This window comes from Moschus berezovskii, chromosome 3 (genome assembly GCF_049115385.1).
Source record: "Moschus berezovskii isolate FMDL1 chromosome 3, NW_MosBer_1.0, whole genome shotgun sequence".
In the NCBI taxonomy this organism is placed as follows: Eukaryota; Metazoa; Chordata; class Mammalia; order Artiodactyla; family Moschidae; genus Moschus; species Moschus berezovskii.
In genome coordinates, this window is record NC_142462.1 from 39,850,160 (window position 1) to 39,872,621 (window position 22,462).

The window sequence follows — 22,462 nt, forward strand, 5'->3', positions numbered from 1 at the left end:
ATAGTTGGAAGGCATCACCGACTCAACGGACATGAGTTTGAGCAAGTTCCGGGAGATGGTGAAGGACAGGGAAGCCTGGGGTGCTGCAGTCCAGAGGGTCGAAAAGAGTCAGATACAGCTGAGCGACTGAACATCAACAACAGATGTGTAAAATGGATAGTGAGTAGGAACCTGCTATAAACCACAGGAAGTTGAGCTCTGTGATGACCTAAATGGGTGGGAAAGAGGTGAGGAGGAGGGAAGTCAGGAGGGTTTGGATATATGTACACATATAGCTTGATTCACTTTATTGTACAGAAGAAACTACACAACATTGTAACGCAATTATAATCCAATAAAAAAGAAGATATTCAAATATTAAAAAAGAAACTTTTAAGAGGTACATACTGACATATTAAGGGCTAAAATATTGTAAGAGCTGTAGCTTACACTACTTCAGAAAAAATAAATATATTAACATGTTAATAATTTGTTAAATCTAGGTTTAAGTACTTAAGTATCTTAAGATACTTTGTCTTAAGTATCACACAATAAATTTTTTTAATTCCCAAAATGTATGTAGAACCTTCAAATCTAAGAATATATTTCTAACATTTGAACACAGGTCTTTTAAGTAGAAAAGTAACATACTTAAGCTAAAATACAGGTATACACCTCCTGAAAGGTTAAAAGACCTATATGCTTTAATACCCATCCTGCAAGGTGGCAACCTGAATATTCTTACCTGAAATTAAAGCCAAAAAAATTTATATATTTCTACCAATTGTTTAGAATGTAAGGGGAAAAAACCCAAAAATTTAGATATAACTTTTTAGAACTAAAAATTAGTCATTGAGCTTTCATTTCTTTATATATATATATATTTCAGAAAAAGGTCATTATCAACCATCTCTAAAGATCATAACATGAATCTACTTATGATATCTGAAAAATCAGTCTCCTTTTAAAAATACTAGGGGTCAAATGGATAACAAACCCAAAGAGTAGGGAAATATGAAGAAGAAAATGGGAAGTTATTAATATCTTAGTGGATTGTCAAGAACTCAAAACGTATTCTCTAGTGCTGTAAATTCCCTTACAGCTTTCTTTGTATCTACTCTTCTCTATGGCAGGTACCATCCCTTCTTCAGGGACCACATGGACTAGTCAGAAAGATGACATTAATATCTCCTTTACCTTATGGAGTCACAAACAAATGTTCTACAGGAATAGCTTCCTTCCTCAACTCTCTATAAAAATTCTCTTTTCTGAACTTTTCCTGTATTCTGAACTCAAGTTCAGTTCAGTTCAGTCACTCAGTCGTGTCCAACTCTTTGCGACCCCGTGAATCACAGCATGCCAGGCCTCCCTGTCCATCACCAACTCCCGGAGTTCACTCAAACTCATGTCCATCGAGTCGGTGATGCCATCCAGCCATCTCATTCTCTGTCGTCCCCTTCTCCTCCTGCCCCCAACCTTTCCTAGCATCAGAGTCTTTTCCAGTGAGTCAACTCGTTGCATGAGGTGGCCAAAGTATTGCAGTTTCAGCTTTAGCATCAGTCCTTCCAATGAACACCCAGGATTGATCTCCTTTAGAATGGACTGGTTGGATCTCCTTGCAGTCCAAGGGACTCTCAAGAGTCTTCTCCAGCATGATTTGCTCTACCTGGTCAAGGTGGTCTTCAAGTATAAACGGTAAACATTCTCAAACACGAGTAATCAATGAGCTCCTCTTGGAGGAAGAAACGAAAGCTACCTGATGACAACATCTACTCAACCAAGCAATAAATGGAGATGATTTAGTAAAAGGATTATAGCAATATCCAACTCAGAAGATAGTAAACCAATATATACTTAGTATCATCAGAACTTTAAAAATTTTCCACAAGTGTGTGCTAAATGCTATCTTATTACAGTCTTATGTTTCCTGATCATTAATGATGCTTAACATCTCTTCATATTAATAGTAGCAGTACATATTGCCTCTTCTGTAATATTTCTATTCATATCTTTTGTCTTATTTTCTTACTGATTGATTGACTGCTACCCTCCATGGCATGTGGGATCTTAGTTCCCCAACCAAGGATTGAAACTACACCCCTAGAACTGAACCAGCAGGCAAGTCCCATTTGTCCATTTTTCTCTTGGTGTATTTACATTTTTTACTGGTCTAAGGAATTTTTTATTCTTAGTACAAATTATTTCCAGGTTGTGTGAATTCTCTCTACTCACAGTCTATGATTTATCTTTCTACATTCTTTACAGCATCTTTTTGATAAAGTTCTTCATTATTTTTTTGTGGTAAAAAACACAATATGAACTCTACCTTAACAGACTTGTAAGTGTACAGTACAGCACTGTTAACCATCTGCACATTATCTTACGCATCTCTAGAACTTCTCCATCTTGTGACTGACATTCTCTACTCGTTACTAGCAACTCTTTCCTCTTTTCTTCAGTCCCTGGGAACCACCGTTCCACTTCCATCTTCTAGAATATGACTACTTCAGAATCTTCTATGATTAGAATCATGAAGTGCTGCTCTTTCTATGACTGGCTTATTCTGCCCAGTATAATGCCCTCAAAGGTAATTCATGTTGCAGCCTATGACAGGATTTCCCTCTTTCAGAAGGAGTATATGATACCCTATTGTATGTAAATACCACATTTTAATTATCCATTTACCCATCAAGAGACATCTACGTTGTTTCCACCTCTTAAACTGTGCATATGGCTACAATGAACACAGGAGTACAAATCTCAAGATCTTGATTTCAATTCTTCTAGATAAATATCCAGAAGAGGGACTGCTAGATCATATAGCTATTCTATTTTAAATTTTTGGGGGCATCTCCACACTGTTTTCCATAGTTTATCATTCTACATTCCCACCAACAAAGCACAGGTTCTGATTTCTCCACAGCCTCACTAGCACTTGTTTGGTTGTTTAACTATGGCCATCGTAACAAGTATAGGAAAGACTAGATATCTCTTCAAGAAAATTAGAGATATGAAGGAACACTTCATGAAAAGATAGGCACAATAAAGGACAGAAATGGTATGGACCTAGCAGAAGCGATTAAGAAGAGGTAGCAGGAATACACAGAACTGACAATCACGATGGTGTGGTCACTCACCTAGAGCCAGACATCTTGGAGAGTAAAGTCAAGTGGGCCTTAGGAAGCATTATTAAGAACAAAGCTAGTGGAGGTGATGGATGTCCAGCTGAGCTATTTCAAATCCTAAAGGATGATACTATTAAAGTGCTGCACTCATTATGCCAGCAAATGTGGAAAACTCAGCAGTGGCCACAGGACTGAAAAAGGTCAGTTTTCAATCCAATCCCAAAGAAGGACAATGCCAAAGAATACTTCAAACTACCACACAACTGCACTCATTTCACATGCTAGCAAGGTAACACTTAAAATCCTTCAAGGTAGGCTTCAACAGAACATGAACTGAGAACTTCTAGGCATACAAGCTGGATTTAGAAAAGGCAGAGGAACCAGAGATCAAATTGCCAACATCCATTGGATCATAGAAAAAGCAAGGGAATTTCAGAAAAAACATCTACTTCTGCTTCACTGACTAAGCGAAAGTCTTTGACTATGCGGATCACAACAAACTGTGGAAAATTCTTAAAGACATGGGAATACCAGACTACCTAACCTGCCAGTACTGAGAAACCTGTATGCAGGTCAAGCAACAGTCAGAAATGGACACATGGAACACAGGATTGGTTCAAAATTGGGAAAGGAATATGTCAAGACTGTATATTGTCACTCTGCTTATTTAACTTACATGCAGAGTACAACATGCGAAATGCTGAGCTGGATGAATCACAAGCTGGAAACAAGATTGCCAGGAGAAACAGCAATAACCTCAGATATGCAGATGAACCCTAAAGGCAGACAGCGAAGAGGACCTAAAGAGCCTCCTGATGAAGGTGAAAGAGGAGAATGAAAAAGCTGGCTTGAAACTCAACATTCAAAACTAAGATCACAGCATCCAGTACCATCACTTCATGGCAAATAGATGGGGAAACAATGGAAACAGTGATAATTTTCTTGGGCACCAAACTCACTGCAGATGGTGACTGCAGCCATGAAATGAAAAGACGCTTGCTCCTTGAAGAAAAGCTATGACAAACTTGGTGGATTAAAAAGCAGAGACATCACTTTGCCAACAAGTGTCCATATAGTCAAAGCTATGGCTTTTCCAGTAGTCATGTATGGATGTGATGTGAGAGTTGGACCATAAAGAAGGCTGAGCACTGAAGTATTGATGCTTTCAAACTGTGGTGTTGGAGAAGACTCTTGAGAGTCCCTTGGACAGCAAGGTCAAACCAGTCAATCCTAAAGGAAATCAACCCTGAATATTCATTGGAAGGAATGATGCTGAAGCCGAAGCTCCAGTACTTTGGCCATCTGATGCAAAGAGCCGATTCACTGGAAAAGACCCTGATACTGGGAAAGACTGAGGGCAGGAGAAGAGGGAGACAGAGGATGAGATAGTTGGATGGACGATGGACTGACTCAGTGGATGGACCTAGTGGACATGAGTTTAACTAAACTCCTGGAGACCGTGAAGGACAGGGAAGCCTGGCATGCTGCAATCCATGGGCTTGCAAAGTTGGTCATGACTGAGCAACTGAACAAGACTATCAAGTGATAACCTTAGAATTTTGATCTCATCGGTTTGATGATTAGTCACGCTCAGTGTCTTTTCACATACTATTGGTCATTTGTACCTCATCTTTGGAAAATGTCTATTAAGGTCTTCTATCCATTTTTAAATCAAATTATTTGTTTTTTTGTTTTTTTTTTGTAAATCCAACAAAGCTAGCCTAGATACCCCAACAAACACAATCAGCTGCATGGTAACAGGTTTATAATACTTATTGCACAAATAATGCATACATTAAAAACAAACACAAAAAATAAAGGAAACGTTTTTAATCTTATAGTACAGAACCCTGTAAAGTACTGTAGTACAACAGCTGGCACACAGGGCCTGGCATGTGAGTTTGCATCTGTGAAAGTTCACAACCTGAAGGTTCGCGTGTAGAGGACTTACTGTATGTGGTTATTGACATGTGTTGAAACACTGCACATGGACTGTGTGTGGCTGCACACTGTCAGGTGTATTCCTCTTCTTCTGCACCTGCTGTTCCCTCTGCCTGAACTCGTTCTGCCCCTCTCCTGCCTCCCCTCCACCCCACAAGGCCTCGGCCCAAAGAGGTCTCTCCTGACCAAACTGCACGAAACAGCACCACCATTACCAGCCCCTCCACTGCCTGGCTGTGCTTTGAAAATGCCTGCTATCCTGTGACATGTAATATACTTGCTTTGTGTGTGTGTTATGCGTCTGTCCCAATAGAAAGTAAACTGTTTATTTTGTTTTCTACTCAATCTCCAAAAGCTCGTTTGACACCAAGGAGAGGCCCCCACATATAAATACAGCCCACACTGTTTTTGAATTGCAAGAGAGTCAGGGACTGCCTTATTCTGTACTGTAAAAACAGTCGGCGGGTTCTCCCTAATTCATTTCTTTTTTAATTTGTGGTCTTAATTGTAGACCAACATTTCAATTCAGAAGTGTAATAAATTCTTTATATGATGGGGAATAACTCAACTCTAACAAAAATTCTCTCCAAAAACATTCAGTTCAGGCGCTCAGTCGTGTCCGACTCTTTGTGACCCCATGAATCACAGCACGCCAGGCCTCCCTGTCCATCACCAACAGAGATTTACTAAGGTTATAAAATGTAATGTTGGATTTTATGGAGTCTTAGATATTTCTGATCACTTCTGATAAACATCCCTCAGGGAATTTAACAATCGGATTGCAGGAGTTTTCCTTCTGTATTTTAGCCTCTCCAAGCCTTGTAAGGATTACTGAACAATGATGTAGCAGATAGCACTTCTTAATACTCACTTTGAGGGAGACACTCTTAAATGCTTTCTGTACATTAACCGTTAGTTACATCATCTTTTTAAAAATTTTTATTGGAGTATAGTTTTTATCATCTCTTAATCATCAGCCAATCCAGGAGGCAGGTTTGTCTTACAGACGAACAAACCGAGGTACAGCGAGGTGAAGCATTTGCCCGAGTTTGCACAGCAACTGGGGGCTTCCCAGGTGGCGCTAATGGTAAAGAACCCACTTAAAATGTAGGAGACGTAAGAGACGTAAGTTCTATCCTCGAGTCAGGAAGGTGCCCTGAAGGAGGACATGGCAACCCACTCCAGTATTCTTTCCTTGAGAATCCTGTTGGGCTCCACAGGGTTGCAAAGAGTCAGACATGACAGAAGTAAATTAGCACAGCAATTAGATGGTGAGGCCGGTCTGAGCCCAGAGCCCCGCTTCTTAAACCCTTGAGACTTGAACTCTTTCCCCACCCCGACCACCAAACGACCCTGTGAGGTGAGCATCTCCTCTCCACAAACAGGGTGGGGATCACGGTCTGACACCAGTTCAACCAAAAGAAGAAAGTGAACAGAATGCCTCCTTCAGAGATCTTACAGTTTCTAATTTCCTTGATAGCATATCTGGCCGACATTTTCTGTTGCCTCATCAGTTCAGTTCAGTTCAGTCGCTCAGTCGTGTCCGACTCTTTGCGACCCCATGAATCACAGCACACCAGGCCTCCCTGTCCATCACCAACTCCCAGAGTTCACTCAAACTCATGTCCATCGAGTCGGGGATGCCATCCAGCCATCTCATTCTCTGACATCCCCTTCTTCTCCTGCCCGCAATCCCTCCCAACATCTGAGTCTTTTCCAGTGAGTCAACTCGTCGCATGAGGTGACCAAAGGATTGGAGTTTCAGCTTTAGCATCAGTCCTTCCAATGAACACCCAGGATTGATCTCCTTTAGAATGGACTGGTTGGATCTCCTTGCAGTACAAGGGACTCTCAAGAGTCTTCTCCAACACCACAGTTCAAAAGCATCAATTCTTTGGCAATCAGCTTTCTTCACAGTCCAACTCTCACATCCTTACATGACCACTGGAAAAAATATAGCCTTGACTAGATGGACCTTCGGAGAAGGCAATGGCAAGCCACTCCAGTACTATTGCCTAGAAAATCCCATGGATGGAGGAGCCTGGTAGGCTGCAGTCCGTGGGGTCGCTAAGGGTCGGACACGACTGAGCGACTTCACTTTCACTTTTCACTTTCCACTTTCAAACACTGGAGAAGGAAATGGCAACCCACTCCAGTGTTCTTGCCTGGAGAATCCCAGGGACGGGGGAGCCTGGTGGGCTTCCGTCTATGGGGTCACACAGAGTCGGACATGACTGAAGTGACTTAGCAGCAGCAGCAGGAGCAGATGGACCTTGGTTGGCAAAGTAATGTCTCTGCTTTTTAATATGCTATCTAGGTTGGTCATAACTTTCCTTCCAAGGAGTAAGTGTCTTTTAATTTCATGGCTGCAATCAGCTTCCGCAGTTATTCTGGAGTCCAAAAAAATAAAGTCTGACACTGTTTCCCCATCTATTTCCCATGAAGTGATGGGACGAGATGCCATGATCTTAGTTTTCTGAATGTTGAGCTTCAAGCCAACCTTTTCACTCTCCTCTTTCACTTTCATCAAGAGGCTTTTGAGTTCCTCTTCACTTTCTGCCATAAGGGTGGTGTCATCTGCATATCTGAGGTTATTGATATTTCTCCCGGCAATCTTGATTCCAGCTTGTGCTTCTTCCAGCCCAGTGTTCCTCATGATGTGCTCTGCATTAATTAAGCAGGGTAACAATATACAGCCTTGACGTACTCCTTTTCCTATTTGGAACCAGTCTATTGTTCCATGTCCAGTTCTACTGTTTCTTCCTGACCTGCATACAGGTTTCTCAAGAGGCAGGTCAGGTGGTCTGGTATTCCCATCTCTTTCAGAATGTTCCACAGTTTATTGTGATCCACACAGTCAAAGGCTTTGGCATAGTCAATGAAGCAGAAATAGATGTTTTTTTGGAACTCTCTTGCTTTCTCCATGATCCAGTGGATGTTGGCAATTTGATCTCTGGTGACTCTGCCTTTTCTAAAACCTGCTTGAACATCTGGAACTCACGCTTCAGATATTGCTGAAGTCTGGCTTGGAGAATTTTGAGCATGACTTTATTAGCGTGTGAGATGAGTGCAATTGTGAGGTAGTTTGAGCATTCTTTGGCATTGCCTTTCTTTCGGATTGGAATGAAAACTGACCTTTTCCAGTCCTGTGGCCACTGCTGAGTTTTCCACATTTGCCGGCATATTGAGTGCAGCACTTTCACAGCGTTATCTTTCAGGATTTGAAATAGCTCAACTGGAATTCCATCACCTCCACTAGCTTTGTTCACAGTGATGCTTTCTAAGGCCCACTTGACTTCACATTCCAAGATATCTGGCTCTAGATGAGTGATCACACCATTGTGATTATCTTGGTCATGAAGATCTTTTTTGTACAGTTCTTCTGTATATTCTTGCTGCCTCTTCTTAATATCTTCTGCTTCTGTTAGGTCCATACCATTTCTGTCCTTTATCGAGCCCATCTTTGCATGAAATGTTCCCTTGGTATCTCTAATTTTCTTGAAGAGATCTCATCTTTCCTATTCTGTTGTTTTCCTCTATTTCTTAGCATTGATCGCTATTCTTTGGAACTCTGCATTCAGATGTTTATATCTTTCCTTTTCTCCTTTGCCTTTCGCTTCTCTTCTTTTCACAGCTATTTGTAAGGCCTCCTCAGACAGCCATTTTGCTTTTTTGCATTTCTTTTCCATGGGGATGGTCTTGGTCCCTGTCTCCTGTACAATGTCACGAACCTCCATCCAGAGTTCATCAGGCACTCTATCAGATCTAGTCCCTTAAATCTATTTCTCACTTCCACTGTATAATCAGAAGGGATTTGATTTAGGTCATATCTGAATGGTCTAGTGGTTTTCCCTACTTTCTTCAAGTCTGAATTTGAGCCACAGTCAGCTCCTGGTCTTGTTTTTGCTAATTGTATAGAGCTTCTCCATCTTTTGCTGCAAAGAATATAATCAATCTGATTTCGGTGTTGACCATCTGGTGATGTCCACGTGTAGAGTCTTCTCTTGTGTTGTTGGAAGAGGGTGTTTGATATGACCAGTGCATTCTCTTGGCAAAACTCTATTAGCCTCTGCCCTGCTTCATTCTGTGCACCAAGGCCAAATTTGCCTGTTACTCCAGGTGTTTCTTGACTTCCTACTTTTGCATTCCAGTCCCCTATAAAGAAAAGGAATCTTTTTTGGGTGATAGTTCTAAAAGGTCTTGTAGGTCTTCATAAAACCATTCAACTTCGGCCTCTTCAGCGTTATTGGTTGGGGCATAGACTTGGATTACTGTAATACTGAATGGTTTGCCTTGGAAATGAACAGAGATCTTTCTGTCATTTTTGAGATTGCATCCAAGTACTGCATTTCAGACTCTTTTGTTGACCATGATGGCTACTCCATTTCTTCTAAGGGATTCCTGCCCACAGTGGTAGATATAATGGTCATCTAAGCCTTTGGCTTAGTTTCATTGGAGGCTGCCTTACTGCAGTGGGGACTGGTTGGCATGAGAACTGATTTCGTGGTTAAGTGATTTCACTCAGGCCATCCAGTGGTGTTTCCACACTCACCGCTATCATTTCTGAGAAGATGACCGAGAAGGCCGGCTGGAAGGCCCCGTTGGCAATGGCGCACAGGGTTCCCACCACTAAGTAGGGCCACTCTGTCCTGTTCAGTTTCAGGATCTTCAGAAAAGACACCGGTGGCACAGATTCGTCCGAGAACACATACACATCAAGACGAACAGGCAGCAATACCACAGTCACCAGGGTGTGGACCTGGAGAGGGCCCGGCCTGCCCTCCAGGAACGTACAAGTTGGGCGGAAGGAATGACTAGGCCACAGCAGACCACGGGAGGGTCAGACAGGATGTGACAAGATGTTCACTGTGTCCCCGTCAATCCTAAAGGAAATCAACCCTGAATATTCACTGGAAGGACTGATGCTGAAGCTGAAGCTCCAATACTTTGACCACCTGATGTGAAGAGTCTACTCACTGGAAAAGACCCTGATGCTGGGAAAGACTGGAGGCAGGAGGAGAAGGCGATGCAGAGGATGAGATGGTTGGATGGCATCACTGACTTAATAGACATGCGTTTGAGCAAACTCCGGAAGACAGTGAGGGACAGGGGAGCCTGGCATGCTGGAGTCCACAGGGTTGCACAGAGCTGGACGTGACTGAGTGACTGAATGACAAATGGACTGCACAGCCTAAGCTGAGGGAGTCCACCACCCAAGCAGCAGTCCTCATGGTGTGACCAGCCTTCCTCTATCCCAACCTCAGCAAGTGAGAGGAAGCAGAATCTGGGCACCAGATGCCCTAATATTCAAGTCATGATGTCGGGGTCACACAAGGTAAGACCCACAAATAGATGGGTTCAGCGTCCTCACCAGCACAAGGCACTGAGATTCATCTGAGGACCTGGGCCTGGTCTCCTCACCCCTGAACCCTGCCGAGCACCTTATCCGTGTCACGTCCTAACTCACAAAACTATAGTACCCACGCCCTTCTCTTTCACCACTACCAACTTTACTCTGCATTCCCCGCAGACTTCTGCTTCATAGCTTCACTTGTCTTGTGATTTTTCCCCCCATTTGTTTGTTTACACATCTCTGTGACTTTGTTTTAAGATGTCTTGGTTTATGTCTTGGCTTTCACCATGGCTCAGATGGAAAAGACTCTGCTTACAATGCAGAAGACCCAGGTTTGATCCCTGGGTTAGGAAGACCCCCTGCAGAAGGAAATGGCAACCCACTCCAGTATTCTTGCTGGGAAATCCCATGGACAGAGGAGCCTGGTGGGTTACAGTCCACGGCGTCGCAAAGAGTTGGATACGACTGAGACTAACAGAATGACCAACACTTCATCTCCTTAGAAACGGCCCGATGCCTGGCACACACCAGCTCCTCAGCAAGTGTTGGACCTGATGTTTGGTCAAGCATGAGGGATTTAAGTCACATAAAGGAGAATACTCTAGGGAATTCCCTGGCAGTCCAGTGGTTAAGACTCTCTAAGCACTTTCACTGCCATGGGCCCCGTGTTCAATCTCTGGTCAGGGAACTAAGATCACACAGGCTGTGTCGGGTGACCAAAAATGAAAATAAAAATGAGAATATTCTGATTATAGAGGTGGTTTCACAGTAAACTAGATACCATATATGCCTATGGAATCCCATGGCCTTACAGTTATTTAAATAGGTCACGTTTGGGTCACTATGAAATACAGAACATAGGAATAGTTTCTATTCAGCCCTTTGCTTTCAAACCACCCCTCTCCTCTGCATTTTAGGGGTGTTCCTCCTCCCTAGTTAGCACTGTTTGTTAGACCTGGCCTCCAGCCTGATAAAAGGAGCTCAGGCTGCTTTTCACAAGCAAACAGTCCTTCTATTCAAATTTAATCTCCCCCTCTCCCTGGGCACACCATTTATCCCTCTATGATGGCACCAAGGACAGTGTTATTGGTTGTGGCATTTTCTGCCTACCCCTCTTTGCATTTCTCCAAGAGAAGTCCTCCTCTAAAATACCAGACTCTAAGGATATAACAGTTTAACTATCCAGACAAATGAGATAATGAGAAGCAAATACTTCACAGCCAAAAAGGAACTGTTTATCTTACTTACAATAATATTGCACCACAGTAATACAATGTTACTCTCCTTCCATAAATACACCAAGATTGAGAATCGATGCTTTTGAACTGTGGTGTTGGAGAAGACTCTTGAGAGTCCCTTATACTGCAAGGAGATCCAACCAGTCCATTCTAAAGGAGATCAATCCTGGATGTTCATTGGAGGGACTGATGCTAAAGCTGAAACTGCAATACTTTGGCCACCTCATGCGACGAGTTGACTCACTGGAAAAGACTCTGATGCTGGGAAAGGTTGGGGGCGGGAGGAGAAGGGGACGACAGAGAATGCGATGGCTGGATGGCATCACCGACTCTGTGGACATGAGTTTGAGTGTACTCCGGGAGTTGGTGATGGACAGGGAGGCCTGGCGTGCTGTAATTCATGGGGTCGTGGAGAGTCGGACACGACTGAGCGACTGAACTGAACTGAACTGACTGAGACTGCTAAAAGAGCCCTTCTTGTCTCTGCAGTGAATAAAAACGTGGGCAGAGAAAAACAGACACAATGAATTCTCAGGAGGATCAGTTTCTTCAGGTCAATACAAGAGGTAAAATACACTCAGCTTTTATTAACTGCTGTTTAGTTGCTAAGGCAAGTCTAACTCTTCTCTGACCCCCTGGACTGGATATAGCTCACCAGGCTCCTCTGTCCATGGGATTATCCAGGTAAGAATACTGGAATGGGTAGCCATGTCCTCCTCCAGGGGATCTTTCTGACCCAGGATAGGAACCTTGTCTCCCACTTGGCAGATAGATTCTTTACCACTGAGTCACCTGGGAGGCCTCAGATTTTATGAGTTAATAACTCCAGTACTCTTGCCTAGAAAATCCCATGGATGGAGGATTTTCATCCTGGTAGGCTGCAGTCCATGGGGTCGCTAAGGGTCGGACACGACTGAGCGACTTCACTTTTCACTTTCACACATTGGAGAAGGAAATGGCAACCCACTCCAGTGTTCTTGCCTGGAGAATCCCAGGGACGGGGGAGCCTGGTGGGCTTCCGTCTATGGGGTCACACAGAGTCGGACGCGACTGACGCGACTTAGCAGCAGCAGCAGCAACATCAAAGTGAAGTGAAAGTTGCTCAGTCGTGTCTGACTCTCTATGACCCCATGGTCTATACACGTCCATGGACTTCTCCAGGCCAGAATACTGGAGTGGGTATGTTTTCCCTTCTACAGGGCATCTTCCGAACCCAGGGGTCGAACCCAGGTCTCCTGCTTTGCAGGAGGATTCTTTACCAGCTGAACCACAAGGGAAGCCCCAAAATACTGGCTGGGTACACTATCCCTTCTCCAGGGGCTCTTCCTGACCCAGGAATCGCGCTAGGGTCTCCTGCACTGCAAGCAGATTCTTTACCAACAGAGCTATCAGGGAATAACATCAAAATACACTCCTAAATCGTTTCTTAAAATCATAAAGTATCTTTTCTTAGAACGTGTTCCCTTTCAATTATAAAAGCCTCTGTTAACTTGAATTAATAACATCCCAGTTACTTCTCTTGAGGTCCTTTGCCTTTTGTACTGTAAACATGAGATTCGTGTAAAAATTTGTATTATAAACTGCAAGATGTTGATCTAAAAAAAAATCCCAAGGTTTCAGGTGAGAAATATTAAAGAATGTACACTTTGGCTATTTCTGGTTATCCTGTCCTTTTTCCTAGTAAGAGAATTCCAGTTTTACTCAGAGTAGCAATGCATATAGCAAAAAGGTTCAGTTTTCTAACCTCCTTGGTACCTAAGTATAGACATGTGATTAAGTTATGGCCAATGACATAGTTGTTTTTTTTAAAAGTACTGTATGAGGTGTCTGAAAATCTTTGCTTCTTCTTGCTGCTTGGAACATAGATGTGATGGCTGGAGCTTCCGGAGTCATTTTAGATTATTGAGAATGAAAGCTACATACCAGGATAATGAGAATAAATATGAAACGAGCCTGAGTCCATAGTAACCATGGTGGAGTTACCACTGTAACCCTGGGTTTCTCATCTCTAAGTTTTTTTTGTTTTAATGTGAAAGAGAAATAAAAATCTTAATTTTCTTAAACTGATATTACTCTGGGTTTCCTAGCATAGACAATCAAAAGTAACCCTACATAATAGATTATGCAAATATTAGGGCCTCTTACTTTAGACCAGCCTTGTATTACTCAGGATCTCAAAAATGAATGGAATATCTCGTTTTAATTTTAAGCATCTAAGCACAAAGGCTATGTTTTGGGATCCCTTTTCATTGGAAATCCATTGTTAATTGGAATTGATTTCAATTTTTGACAAGTACAATCAATACTGGATATTTCCTTCTTTTAAGAAGAGTATGGCACGGCGGACAGGAGCTACCCCACGTCTGAGGCCAGAGCCGGTGGCCGAGAGGAGCTACCCCACGTCCAGTAGGCGGTGGCTGCGCGGGTGCAGGAGGGCCGAAAGGAGCTACTCCACGTTCAAGGTCAGGAGGGGCGGCCTTGAGGAGATACCCCTCGTCCAAGGTAAGGTGCAGCAGATGCGCTTTGCTGGAGCAGCTGTGAAGAGATATCCCACGACCAAGGTAAGAGAAACCCAAATAAGACGGTAGGTATTGCGAGGGGGCATCAGAGGGCAGACACACTGAAATCATAATCACAGGAAACTAGTCGATCTGATCACATGGACCACAGCCGAATGTGGTCCACTGCAGAAGGGAACGGCAAACCACTTCAGTATACTTGCCTTGAGAACCCCATGAACAGTAACAAAGGGTAAAATGATAGGATACTGAATGAGGAATTCCCTAGGTCGGTAGGTGCCCGGTATGCTACTGGTGATCAGTGGAGAAATAACTATAGAAGGAATGAAGGGATGGAGCCAAAGCAAAACCAATACCCAGTTGTGGATGTGACTGGTGATAGAAGCAAGGTCCGATGCTGTAAAGAGAAATACTGCATAGGAACCTGGAATGTCAGGTCCATGAATCAAGGCAAATTGGAAGTGGTCAAACAGGAGATGGCAAGAGTGAACATAGACATTCTAGGATTCAGTGAACTAAAATGGACGGGAATGGGTGAATTTAACTCAGATGACCATTATATCTACTACTGTGGGCAGGAATCCCTTAGAAGAAATGGAGTAGCCATCATGGTCAACAAAAGAGTCCAAATGCAGTACTTGGATGCAATCTTAAAAGTGACAGAATGATTTCTGTTCGTTTCCAAGGCAAACCATTCAATATTACAGTAATCCAGGCCTATGCCCCAAACAATAACGCTGAAGAAGCCGAAGTTGAACGGTTTTATGAAGACCTACAAGACCTTTTAGAACTTACACCCAAAAAAGATGTCCTTTTCGCTATAGAGGACTGGAATGCAAAAGTGGGAAGTCAAGAAACACATGGAGTAAAATAGGCAAATTAGGCCTTGGAGCAAGGAATGAAGCAGGGCAAAGGCTTATAGAGTTTTGCCAAGAGAATGCACTGGTCATAGCAAACACCCTCTTCCAACAACACAAGAGAAGACTCTACACATGGACATCACCAGATGGTCAACACAGAAATCAGATTGATTATATTCTTTGCAGCCAAAGATGGAGAAGCTGTATACAGTTAGCAAAAACAAGACCAGGAGCTGACTGTGGCTCAGATCATGATCTCCTTATTGCCAAATTTAGACTTAAATTGAAGAAAGTAGGGAAAACCACTAGACCATTCAGATATGACCTAATTCAAATCCCTTATGGATTATACAGTGGAAGTAAGAAATAGATTTAAGGGACTAGATCTGATAGATAGAGTGCCTGATGAACTCTGGATGGAGGATTGTGACATTGTACAGGAGAGAGGTACCAAGACCATCCCCATGGAAAACAAATGCAAAAAAGCAAAATGGCTGTCTGAGGAGGCCTTACAAATAGCTGTGAAAAGAAGAGAAGCAAAAAGCAAAGGAGAAAAGGAAAGATATAAGCATCTGAATGCAGAGTTTCAAAGAACAGCAAGGAGAGATAAGAAAGCCTTCCTCAGCAATCAATGCTAAGAAATAGAGGAAAACAACAGAATAGGAAAAACAAGAGATCTCTTCAAGAAAATTAGAGATATCAAGGGAACATTTCATGCAAAGATGGGCTCGATAAAGGACAGAAGTGGTGTGGACCTAACAGAAGCAGAAGATATTAAGAAGAGGTGGCAAGAATACACAGAAGAACTGTACAAAAAAGATCTTCACGACCAAGATAGTCACGATAACGTGATCACTGACCTAGAGCCAGACATCATGGAATGTGAAGTCAAGTGGGCCTTAGAAAGCATCACTACGAACAAAGCTAGTGGAGGTGATGGAATTCCAGTTGAGCTATTTCAAATCCTGAAAGATGATGATGTGAAAGTGCTGCACTCAATATGCCAGCAAATGTGGAAAACTCAGCAGTGGCCACAGGACTGGAAAAGGTCAGTTTTCATTCCAATCCCAAAGAAAGGCAATGCCAAAGAATCAAACTCCCACACAATTGCACGCATCTCACACACTAGTAAAGTCATGCTCAAAATTCTCCAAGCCAGGCTCCAGCAATATGTGAACCGTGAACTCCCAGATGTTCAAGCAGGTTTTAGAAAAGGCAGAGGCACCAGAGATCAAATTGCCAACATCCGCTGGATCATGGAGAAAGCAAGAGAGTTCCAAAAAAACATCTATTTCTGCTTCATTGACTATGCCAAAGCCTTTGACTGTGTGGATCACAATCAACTGTGGAACATTCTGAAAGAGATGGGAATACTAGACCACCTAACCTGCCTCTTGAGAAACCTACATGCAGGTCAGGAAGAAACAGTTAGAACTGTACATGGAACAACAGATTGGTTCCAAATAGGAAAAGGAGTACATCAAGGCTGTATATTGTCACCTTGCTTATTTAACTGCTATGCAGAGTACATCATGAGGAACGCTGGGCTGGAAGAAGCACAAGCTGGAATCAAGATTGCTGGTAGAAATATCAATAACCTCAGATATGCAGATGACACCACCCTTATGGCAGAAAGTGAAGAGGAACTCAAAAGCCTCTTGAGGAAAGTGAAAGAGGAGCATGAAAAGGTTGGCTTGAAGCTCAACATTCAGAAAACAAAGATCATGGCATCTGGTCCCATCACTTCATGGGAAATAGATGGGGAAACAGTGGAAACAGTGTCAGGCTTTATTTTTGGGGGCTCCAAAATCACTGCGGATGCTGATTGCAGCCACGAAATAAAAAGACGCTTACTCCTTGGAAGGAAAGTTATGACCAACCTAGATAGTGTATTGAGGAGCAGAGACATTACTTTGCCAACCAAGGTCCGTCTAGTCAATGCAATGGTTTTTCCAGGGGTCATGTAAGGATGTGAGAGTTGGACTGTGAAGAAAGCTGAGTGCCGAAGAATTGATGCTTTTGAACTGTGGTGCTGGAGAAGACTCTTGAGAGTCCCCTGGACTGCAAGGAGATCCAACCAGTCCATTCTAAAGGAGATCAATCCTGGGTGTTCATTGGAAGGACTGATGCTAAAGCTGAAACTCCAATACTTTGGCCACCTCATGCGACGAGTTGACTCACTGGAAAAGACTTTGATGCTGGGAAGGATTGGGGCGGGAGGCGAAGCGGACTACAGAGAATGAGATGGCTGGATGGCATCCCCGACTCGATGGACATGAGTTTGAGTGAACTCCGGGAGTTGGTGATGTACAGGGAGGCCTGGCGTGCTGTGATTCATGGGGTCGCAAAGAGTTGGACACGACTGAGTGACCAAACTGAACTGAACTGAACTGATGGCTCATGGTGGGAATCTTCTGTGCCTACAATATACTTGGCAAGGCTACAGACTTCACCAGGAAAACAAAACAATGAAAGATAATTGAAAACAACTTACAAGTTCACTGGTTTCCACATCAAAGCCATCCTGATACTGTCGTGAACTCCTCAGGCTTTTATGAAGAGAACACCTAACTACGGGATGAGTCAAACCCTTGGCAGGCTTTTCATCAGCGACTGCAGCTTTAAATTCTTCTGACTGGAATGGCTGCTATCCAAAAGTCTACATGCAATAAATGCTGGAGAGGGTGTGTAGAGAAGGGAACCCTCTTACACTATTGGTGGGAATGCAAACTAGTACAGCCACTATGGAGAACAGTGTGGAGATTCCTCAAAAAACTGGAAATAGAACTGCCATATGATCCAGCAATCGCAGTCCTGGGCATACACACTGAGGAAACCAGAGTTGAAAGAGACACGTGTACTCCAATGTTCATAGCAGCACTGTTTATAATAGCCAGGACAGGGAAGCAACCTAGATGTCCATCTGCAGATGAATGGATAAGAAAGCTTTGGTACATATACACAATGGAGTATTACTCAGCCATTAAAAAGAATGCATTTGAATCAGTTCTAATGAGGTGGATGAAACTAGAGCCTACTATACAGAGTGAAGTAAGCCAGAAAGAAAAACACCAATACAGTATACTAATGCATGTATATGGAATTTAGAAAGATGCAAATGATAACCCTGTATACGAGACAGCAAAAGAGACACAGATGTATAGAACAGTCTTTGGGACTCTGTGGGAGAGGGTGAGGGTGGGATGATTTGGGAGAATGGCATTGAAACATGTATATTATCATATGTTAAACGAATCGCCAGTTCAGGGTTGATGCATGTTACAGGATGCTCGGGGCTGGTGTGTGTGGATGACCCAGACGGAGGATAAGGGGAGGAGGGAGGTGGGATGGGGGTTCAGAAGGGGTACTCATGTACACCCGGGGCAGATTCATGACAATGTATGGCAAAACCAACCAATATAATATTGTAAAACAATTAGCCTCCAATAAAAATTTTTAAAAAATGTTATAGAAAAATAAATAAATAAATAAATTCTGACTGGATCTGGCTTCCTGAAATCTAGAAGAACAAAATGTTGAGTTGTGTGTCCAGATGGATGTAACCTTCATGTTTAGAACCAGTAACTATCATTTATCAGAATCTATTTTGTGTTAGGTGCTTTTCAAAAAACAAAAATGATATAATAGCTTTATTGAGACAAAATTCACACACCTTTAAATTCACCCTTCAAAGTGCTTTCTCTAGTTTACTCAAGTGGTGCCCATCACTGTGAACAAGGCTAGTGGAGGTGATGGAATTCCAATTGAGCTATTTCAAATCCTAAAAGATGATGCTGTGAAAGTGCTACACTCAATGTACCAGCAAATTTGGAAAACTCAGCAGTGGCCACAGGACTGGAAAAGGTCAGTCTTCATTCCGATCCCAAAGAAAGGCAATGCCAAAGAATGCTCAAATTACTGCAAAATTGCTCTCATCTCACACGCTAGCAAAGTAATGCTCAAAATTCTCCAAGCCAGGCTTCAATAATATGTGAACCGTGAAATTCCAGATGTTCAAGCTGGATTTAGAGAAGGCAGAGGCACCAGAGATCAAATTGCCAACATCCGCTGGATCATGGAAGAAGCAAGAGAGTTCCAGAAAAACATCTACTTCTGCTTTATTGACTATGCCAAAGCTTTTAACTGTCTGGATCACAACAAACTGTGGAAAATTCTGAAAGAGATGGGAATACCAGACCACCTGACCTGCCTCCTGTGAAACCTGTATGCAGGTCAGGAAGCAACAGTTAGAACTGGACATGGAACAACAGACTGGTTCCAAATAGGAAAAGGAGTAGGTCAAGGTTGTATATTGTCACCTTGCTTATTTAACTTATATGCAGAGTACATCATGAGAAATGCTGGGCTGGATGAAGCACAAGCTGCAATCAAGACTGCTGGGAGAAATATCAATAACCTGAGATATGCAGATGACACCACCCTTATGGCAGAAAATGAAGAAGAACTAAAGAGCATCTGGTCCCATCACTTCATGGGAAATAGATGGGGAAACAGTGTCAGACTTTATTTTTGGGGGCTCCAAAATCACTGCAGATGCTGACTGAAGCCATGAAATTAAAAGACGCTTACTCCTTGGAAGGAAAGTTATGACCAACCTAGATAGCATATTAAAAAGCAGAGACATTACTTTGCCAACCAAGGTCCATCTAGTCAAGGCTATGGTTTTTCCCATGGTCATGTATGGATGTGAGAGTTGGACTGTGAAGAAAGCTGATCGCCGAAGAATTGATGCTTTTGAACTGTGGTGCTGGAGAAAACTCGTGAGAGTCCCTTGGACTGCAAGGAGATCCAACCAGTCCATTCTAGAGGAGATCAATCCTGGGTGTTCATTGGAAGGACCGATGCTAAAGCTGAAACTCCATTACTTTGGGCACCTGATGTGAAGAGCTGACTCATTTGAAAAGACCCTGATGCTGGGAAAGATTGAAGGCAGGAGGAGAAGGGGACGACAGGAGGATGAGATGATTGGATGGCATTTCTGACTCAATGCTCATGAGTTTTTGAATAAGCTCTGGGAGTTGGTGATAGACAGGGAAGCCTGGCGTGCTGCAGTCCATGGGGTTGCAAAGAGTTGGACATGACTGAGTGACTGAACTAAACAGGTGCTTATTTCTTAACTTTACAGCAGCCTCACATGGTAGGTTTTGTATTTCAAATGTGGAAACTGAGACTCAGAGGAGTTAAATTACTTGTCAGAAAACAAATTTTTTACTTAACTTTTTTGGAACCCACCCTCACTCCCCTCCTCGCCACGTGCTCCCAAAGGGCAATATTTAGAACAGAGAATTACTACTAACAAGCCATGTGGTCAACTTTAGAGAAATGATCGAGCAGTTTATTACACATTAACATAATTATTGCTGAGGACATATAAAATGATAGTATCTGCATGATGTGTATCTGAAATGTGAGGAAAAAATAACAAAAATATGTACATATTAGTTAGCTTATCAAAGCAAATGTATAAACTTTTACAAATAGAAGAATTGTGTTTACAGGATAAATATTTTTCGGTTACTTATTTTGCAAAATTGCTCAAGTGACTAACTGCAATAATAAGGCAAATCAATAATTATCAATAGAACCTGCATTAAGAAATAGAGTGAATAGTTGTTGTTGTTGCTGTTTTAAAGGAAAACCAAACTCAGGAATTCCCTGGAGGCCGAGGTTACCACTTGGCACTTTCACTCCTGTGGGCCCAGGGTCACAGGATCCCCAGTCAGGGAACTAAGATCTCACAAGCCAAAAACAAACAAACCAAAAAAACCCACAGAACTATTTATTTCCAAGAGCCATGAGTCTTGCTATTGGCTTTATTAGGATGATCTGGGAAGTATTTTAAGGTCTCATACGACATTTCCCAACTACCAGAGATCCTGGCATCAGTCTCTTACCCCCACCACCACTCTGAACATCCCTAATCTACTGGGGGAAGGACCCATTAGTTTGAACAGGCAATTAAGAATCACTGTCCTAAACAACAATTTCAAAATGTTTTTGGTGTTTTATTTCCCCCCCTCCCCACCTTTCTCTTTCAAGATTCTTTCAATGACTCTGAATTAAAGTCTCAGATGTATACTTGGCATCTTTCTGATACTTCTTATTTCTCAGTACAGCATTAGCTATGTGATATTTTAATAAAGAAAGGATATTAAGGAAAAAACAACAGAAAAACTTCCCGAGAAGCAGATACCTGCGTGTTTACAAGCCTGAAGTATACCCCTTCCTTCTTCATTAGTTCTCTGTGGCTTCCTTGCTCCACAATGACTCCATCGTCAAACCCAGCGATGACATCTGCATTTCGGATGGTAGACAGTCGATGTGCTATCACCATGGTGGTCTGGCCTTCCTTGGCCTAGAGGGGAAAAGGACAGACATGAAGGGAAGCAGGGTTACACTGTCCTTGCGCTGCGGATTAACACACAATGAAGCACGCAGATGGGGGCGTCTGTGGTTGATGGGAGAGCAGCTCACCATCCCTGCGTGATCAGGGCACAAAGGCATCACTCACATGTGAATGGACACAGTGGGACTTAAATTCTGGACCAGACAGGAGGCCAATCCCCCAGGATGAAGATGGATAACTCTGGAGTTTCTCTAATGTTTTCATACCATTGTGAGGAGCCCTGGCTCTGAGTTATATGATATGCTAAAGACTTTAGCAGAAACATCTTCAGAAGTTGTTGCCACATAAGGCCTTCTCCAGAGCACTTCTATATGATTTCTTCTAAAGTGCCTGCAATTCTGTAATTTCTGTGATTGTAATTCTGATGGACTGTGCAGGCATCTTAGGCAAAAACATATCCTGAGGTCTGGATGGTTTAAATTATGGTTCAAAGAGCATCTCAGTCACAAACTCTGGAGTGGGGCCAGTAACTGTGATTTTTAACAAATGCTTTGAGTGGTTTTTATGGATAATGAAATCTACAAATCACCCCTAACTAGTTCAGTGAACTCACATTTCCTTAGCTTGATGGGTTTATGAATGGGCATTTATACCCTGGAAAATGTCCATCAAATTATTCACATTATGTCATTAATAATAGTTATTCTTTTTAATATTCATTACCCTATTAGACTAACAACTTCTTAAGACCACTCCTACCTACTCTGAGGCAATAAAACCACATTGTTAGGATGGTATTTAGGGTGTGGCCCAAATCACCTAAGCAGTTAAAAACATAAAAACTAGAGGCTAGATTCATAATAGCCAAAAAGTGAGAACAATCCAAACGTTCAGTTGATCAAAAGATAAACAAAATGTGGTATATCCATATAATGGAATAGCACTGGGCCAGAAAAACAAATGAGATTCTGATACATGTTTCAATATGGATGGACCTTGAAAATATGATGCTAAGTTAAAGAAGTCAGTTAAAACAGACCATGCCTTGTATGAGTCTATTTATAGGAAATGTCCAGAATG

General features: G+C 42.5%; 1 protein-coding gene across 6 annotated transcripts in view; it reads right to left on the minus strand.

Moving 5' to 3' along the window:
* LOC148778313 (RUN domain-containing protein 3B-like) overlaps nucleotides 1-22,462 on the minus strand; it is a 144,695-nt gene that overhangs the window by 32,828 nt on the left and 89,405 nt on the right. For 3 of the 6 annotated variants that reach the window (XR_016036913.1, XR_016036911.1, XR_016036912.1), the window contains one exon: nucleotides 21,256-21,391. Coding sequence is in view for 1 of the 6 variants with exons in the window: in XM_088833785.1 (XP_088689911.1) it covers nucleotides 21,230-21,391 (162 nt within the window). In the remaining 5 variants the exon portion in view is untranslated. Of the gene's footprint in view, nucleotides 1-21,229; nucleotides 21,392-22,462 lie in introns of those variants that run through there. The other 3 variants (XR_016036910.1, XM_088833785.1, XM_088833796.1) reach the window with 2 other exon arrangements.